This window comes from Leptodactylus fuscus, chromosome 5 (genome assembly GCF_031893055.1).
Source record: "Leptodactylus fuscus isolate aLepFus1 chromosome 5, aLepFus1.hap2, whole genome shotgun sequence".
NCBI classification, from domain to species: Eukaryota; Metazoa; Chordata; class Amphibia; order Anura; family Leptodactylidae; genus Leptodactylus; species Leptodactylus fuscus.
The window spans coordinates 4,165,246-4,171,922 of NC_134269.1; the positions used below are offsets into that span (position 1 = coordinate 4,165,246).

The 6,677-nt window shown below is 41.1% G+C and overlaps 1 protein-coding gene across 1 annotated transcript; it reads left to right on the forward strand.

Annotated features, from left to right (window-relative positions):
* The first annotated feature begins 3,548 nt into the window (after positions 1 to 3,548).
* Positions 3,549 to 4,478, forward strand: LOC142202274 (olfactory receptor 11L1-like). The gene has a single exon (XM_075272333.1). It carries the CDS (start codon positions 3,549 to 3,551, stop codon positions 4,476 to 4,478), a length of 930 nt encoding a protein of 309 aa, XP_075128434.1.
* The last annotated feature ends 2,199 nt before the right edge of the window (positions 4,479 to 6,677 follow it).

Consider the following 6,677-nt stretch of genomic DNA (forward strand, 5'->3'; position numbering starts at 1 on the left):
CCTGCCTGGTCATTCGACCCTTTTGTTTGGCTGTTCAGGAAAACGATTTTGAAAGCGCAAATCATTTTATCACCTTCCCGAATCTTTCTAGCCCTTTCCACGTCAACTTTCAAACCTTCCAAAGATCGATTTGCAGCTCATCTTCTATCTGCGGCTAAGATCTTGATCCCCAGGTTTTGGCTACAAACATCTTCTCCTCCAATCCCTCTTTGGTGGGAAAAACTACGTGAGCTGGTGAGATTTGAAGAACTCCTTAGCAAAAGTCACAGAACGTGCCCACTTTGACAGGAGCTGGTTTCCATGGGTATCCTATAGGGCTACACTTTCACTACCTTCTTGATACAACTTCTCAGCTTCTCCTGCCACATCTCAGATTTGGTTTTCCCTCACAGACTCCATATTAGGGTGCATTCACACTGAGTAAATGCTAGCTTATTCTGAACGTAAAACACGTTCAGAATAAGCGGCGTCTAAAGCAGCTCCATTCATTTCTATGGGAGCGGGGATACGAGCGCTCCCCATAGAAATGAATGGGCTGCTTCTTTCACTCCGTGCAGTCCCATTGAAGTGAATGGGGAGTGCCGGCGTGTACGCTCCGGCATGAGCAGAGCTTGCCGTATACGCCGGCACTCCCCATTCACTTCAATGGGACTGCACGGAGTGAAAGAAGCAGCCCATTCATTTCTATGGGGAGCGCTCGTATCCCCGCTCCCATAGAAATGAATGGAGCTGCTTTAGATGCCGCTTATTCTGAACGTGTTTTACGTTCAGAATAAGCTAGCGTTTACTCAGTGTGAATGCACCCTTACTCTGGACTTCTCTGTCTCATTATGGTTACTACTGTTATCGGTTATTCTCCTATTTCCTATGCTTGTTATTCTTATGTTTTGGTAACTGTATTTGCTTCATTTGTCCTTGTTGTTCCTCTTCTTCTTCCCCACAGATGTACTCGGTTGGCGGACTCGGAAAACTTTGGACTCTATAATTAGTGTTTTTTTTTTGTTTTTTTTTACTGCTTGTAGCTTTCTACTCCCAATCCATTTGGATGTAACTTTCCTATTTGCATGTTTATACCTTTATTTTTTCCACATTGTAAACTTTGAATGCTAAATAATATTTACAAATATAAACACTTTTCCTGAGTTTCTGCATTCTGATGGACAAAACTATTTTTACTTCCTTTTCAACTGATTTATTGGTGGATTCTCTTTTGTGGAGCAGGCTGTGCTGGTATATAGAATTCTTTTACAAACACATTGTTTTTTTGTTTTTTGTTTTTTTTTTTAATACAGTATGCCTACAAATAATATTTCATCCTCCTGGCAGTGTCTGGTGCACTTTTGTGACGTCCAGTGTTCCGGTGTAATTGATGAGAGCACGATGTCGACTGGGAGCACGGGACACCTCAGGGAAGCTTTATGTTTTACACCTCCCCTGGGCATCTATCTTTTAATCTCTGGGATGTGAGACCCACAGTATAATAGTTTACTAGCGGCGACCATTTCAGTTCATCCGAGACTAGAGATGTGCGAACACTAAAATGTCCGAGGTTCGAAATCCGATTCGAACAGCCGCTCACTGTTCGACTGTTTGAACGGATTTCAAACCCCATTATAGTCTATGGGGGGAAATGCTCGTTTCAGGGGTACGCAAAATTCAATACAATTATACTTACCAAGTCCACGAGTGACGGTCTGGATGGACTCAGCTTGAAGTCTTCTCCCGGCGCAGGATCCCCGCGTCTTATTCCGCCTGGAATTCACTCTGCCTAGGCAGAGCCGACTGCGCATGTGCGTGCGTGCGTGCGTGCACGTGCGTGCCCGGCGCCTGAGCTTTTTTTTTTTTTTTTTTTTTTGTGGATAAGATGTCAAAATAGCCTTTAGAAAGTCTATTCAGCTCTTACCTTTAGACGTGGTCTCCACCGTGCCGTTCCTTAGAAATAACATTTTTTTACCGGTATGCAAATGAGCTCTCTCCCAGAGATGGGGACGGGCCCCAGCGCTCAAACAGCGATGACGGTGTCCCCACCGCTGCCAGAGAAGTGTCTCCAAGCACCGCCTCCTTCTTCGTCCGCCACGTCATGTTCAATGTCTTCCAGCGCAGGCTCGTAACTTCTAGCAGAGCAAACTGTGCAGGTGCACAGGCCACGGGAGAATGGCCGCTAACAATACTGTGCAAGCGGCCATTTTTCCATGACCTGTGTGCCTGGGCAGTCTGCTCTGCTCTGCTAGAAGTTACGAGCCTGCGCTGGAAGACATTGAAGATGACACGGTGTACAAAGAAGGAGGCGGCGCTTGGAGACACTTCTCTGGCAGCGGTGGAGACGCCCCCATACCTTTTTGAGCGCTGGGGCCCGCCCCCATCGCTGCGAGAGAACTCATTTGCATACCGGTAAAAAACGGTATTTCTGAGGAACGGCACAGCGGAGACCACGTCTAAAGGTAAGGGACGAATAGCCTTTCTAATGGCTATTCCAACGTCTTATCCACAAAAAAAAAAAAAAAGTTAATGGTAGAATCCCTTTAATCATTTGTGGTTCATCATCTTCCAGGTACAGTACTGGGTCTGGCTTCTGCTCCTTTTACAGCTTCTGGCATTTGTGGCCCTGGCAGAGGAGGTGGAGCGCTGGCTGCGTGAGGTGGTCTATAACGGGTAGAGGTCACCTGCGTACTTGTACAACTGGCAGTTCCTGTGACCTCCCTAAACACTGTGGAAAACTTCTAATTGTCTAGTTTTTCTTCCTTTTAAGAATCAGGTAAAAATTCCTTCGTTTTGTCTTTATAGAGAAGATCTAAGAGCTCTGCCATCCAGGTCTCATCCTTCTGGTGCTAATAATATGATGGTTAATGGTATGATGGAAGAATGATGTCTTCATAAATAAAAGTGAAGTTTTAATCTATCTCTGAAGTCGGATTCCGAGTGCTGGATTTATCTTCGTTTGCTTGAACTTATTTGACCCAAAACAAATCTTTCGAGGTTTTGGTCATTTTTCCTTTTAACAATTTCTACTTTAAGTTTTCCAAATCAATGCTAAATCCATGTACTTTTGTACAGAACTTATTTCACTTGGATTTTCTTACACCAAACTTTTTCCCTTACTTTTACATTAATAATCAGCAATTCCATGGAGTAAAGTCTCTTGAGTATAAATCTCTCTGGACTCATTTTCCTGCCACCTGCTCTATTATTTAGTATATAAAGATCTAGACTTAGCCGCATTCTGGCTCGCGTTCATGGATCTTATGGCCTCACAACATCTCGGCTGCCGGCTTTTGCTTTTTGAGACTTTTCTTTACAATCTGAATATTAATATCACCACAGAAATGATACAGTAAGCAATAAAAAGGATTAATGGAAAATATCTGTCTAAAAACATAAGACAGATTGCTTAAGATTCCTCTCCATGTATCTAAAATCATTTAACAATATTTATTTCTCATATATTTTTATACTGATATTTCTGCCAAGAACATCAGCGTTTAACCCTTTAGGTATGGCAAATTCTTGTTTTAGTTAATTATTACAACATAAAATATTATTTGTATTACATGGAGGAGAAGAATCTGACTGAGGTCACTGAGTTTTACCTTTTAGGATTTCAAGTCAGCCAAGATTTAAGAATGTTTCTGTTTGGTCTTTTTTCTGTAATTTACTGTGGGACAATATGTGGGAACCTCCTGATCATCACCCTGGTGTCCACCAGTAAGATCCTCCACACTCCAATGTACTTCTTCATCTCACAACTCTCCATCAGTGACATTGTGGTGATCACAGATATTGTTCCCAACTTGCTCCACGTCCTACTGAATAATGGGGCGGCCATTACTCTTATTGACTGTATCACTCAGCTTTATTTTTTTTGTGGCTCCGAAGCTTCTGAGTGTCTTCTTCTGGCTGTGATGTCCTATGATAGATATGTGGCCATCTGTAATCCCCTCCGTTACTCCACCATCATGACAAGTGGACATTGTGTGATATTGTCTATTACTTGTTGGTTACTTGGATTTTCTATTATTCTGATACTTATCATAAAAACTGCAAAACTTATATTTTGTGGGCCCAATGTCATTGACCATGTGTTCTGTGACCTTGTCCCCTTACTAGAACTTTCCTGTTCAGACACCTTCATTATCCACATACAGATTTATGTTATAGGGGTTGTAGTTGTATTAATCCCATCCACGACTGTTGTATTATCTTATACGTCTATTGTTCGGGCAGTCTTAAGGATCCCATCCAGTACTGGTAGACAGAAAGCCTTCTCCACCTGTAGCTCCCACCTCATTGTGGTCTCCATATTCTACTGGACCATGTTCAGTATTTATATTTTCCCAAATCTTACAATCCCCTTGAGTAAGATACTCTCCCTGCTATATACTGTGCTTACTCCTTTGATCAACCCCATTATATACAGTCTGAGGAATAAAGACATTGGGAAAGCCGTACAGGAAATATTGTATAAGTCTGAGATCTGGTGAATGAACAATAACATGGTCTTCACTTGGGGTTTTTATAACTAAAATGGAACTGAAATAAAACATAATTTCATTACCATCCATTAAAATGCAAAATATTGTGAGAGAGTGAAGGGTGTGGTCTGGGAAGACAGGTATGTTCCAGCCAGGCAGCTAAAGGGTGTATGGTAAAGACCCACACCAGGGAGGTCAGCTGTGTAATCTAGGCCTAATATAGTCTGTGTGTGAGGACTAGGGGTGTGGCACCACACTGACAGAGCTGAACTGTCCAGACCAAACCTATTGTTGCCACCCTTTGTTGCCTCCAAGACGGGAGTCCGGTAGCCAAGCACCTGTATAATCAGGTAACAGTTTTCTTATGTTTAAGTTAGTTCTCAGCCGAGAAGGCTTTTGTTTTGGTTATTTGTACCTTTGCAAAGGCAGTTAAGGCACTGCAAGTGAATAAAGCCTGAACTTGTGTGGAATCCAGTGTCTGTGTCCCTGTTTTCTGCACTGCTACCGAGCATCTACCTGAGCGATTCCCTATAATATACTGAGATATCCTATATCCTATATCTACATCATACTCATTAGGTGAGTCTAATCTCAGCCTAGTAAGGGGAGATATAGGATATTTCGGTATTACCCAATGTATTGTTTAAATTTTGTTGAATTGTAATGAAAGTTATGATGTAGTTCATGTCTATTTGTGTGATAGGATGTCTTGGATTGATTCAGTCCATGTGATGGCAGTTTTTTTTAACGTAATTGCTTTCAAACAAAGTAATGATTATGGAACCAATATCTGTGTGTGTGTATATATATAATGAAGAAAAAGGTAACAATGTTTTGGCTTTCAGGCTCCATTATCTCACCATCTACTACAGCTTGTAAACGGGATTTTATAGACAATTCTCATGGCTATCTCATACATAAATGTGGCTTGAAACTATTTAGCATGTGATTTTAGCGATTTTCTTGGCCAAGAGACTGCTATCAATGAGGCTGTTTTTCTTTTCCTGGAAAATCTTCATGGCCGATCCTTGATACGAACCAGTGACCATTCAGTAGGGAATTGCCTAATAACACCCTGAGCTATAGGGGATGTGAGAACAGGCTGTCACTTGTAGTATACATGAAGAAAAATATTTTTCCACCAACAGGAGCAAAACAGTAACAATACAGTTACTTGACAGGAATCTGAAGAACTAATCATAGGCTAAATAGTTACAAGACACATTTATGTATGAGATAGCCAAGAGGATTGTCTATAAATAATGGGAGTCTCATGTTACATACTGTAGTGGATGGTGAGATCTGGAGCCTGAGAGTCACAAGGTTAGAACATTGTTACCCTTTTGCTCATCAGTATGTATATATATATATATATATATATATATATATATATATATATATATATATATATATATTTAAAACAGAGCACAGAATGGCTAACTTAGTAGTCCATTATTAGACTGGAAAAACTGGAAAGTGGTCAGAGTTGGATCCATAGATTTTATACATTAATACGGAACAATTAGTAAGTGAAAATTCCTGAATTAGCTGTTTTCAGAGCACTAAAAAGGAGAAAATGATAGAAAGATAGATGATAGATAAGATAAGATAAGATAAGATAAGATAAGATAAGATAAGATAAGATAATCCTTTAATAGTCCCACAATGGGGAAATTTCAGTGATACAGTTTCATAGATGGTACAGTAGTATATAACAAGAGAGAAACACATACAAGCTCATGACAGATAGAGAAATCCTAGGAATCAGAGCAACTAAAAAGAAAGAAACACAGACACACTGCAGGATCATTTAGTTCTCTGTGTGGAGTGTTGTTAATAATAATAATACAGCCCGACCGTGGTTGGAGGACATGAGGAGGGGTCACAGCATGTGGATATAACAAGCAGAAAACATTTTTGCAGAGGTGGGGGACATATGCAGCTATCATGATAACATGTGGCAGTTCCTTTGTTAGGTGGTGAGATCTCCTGCTCACAGCTGATAGTTTGGTATCTTGTATCAGCACTATTGTCCATTAACCACAAAAAATGCCCCAAATGTCCTTCATCACAAGCCCTCCTCCTCCTCCTTCCTCCTTACCACTGTGTTCTACTTCCCCAAAGAAGTCTGAAGCCATCCAGGTATACAGGGTGCTGTTCTCTTGCCAAGCTTCCATAAACACATGGGGTAGGTGGGTGATGGTTCCC

Excerpts from the sequence above, each read along its gene's own strand:
- LOC142202274 (XM_075272333.1), top strand. The coding sequence starts at position 3,549 with ATGGAGGAGAAGAATCTGACTGAGGTCACTGAGTTTTACCTTTTAGGA.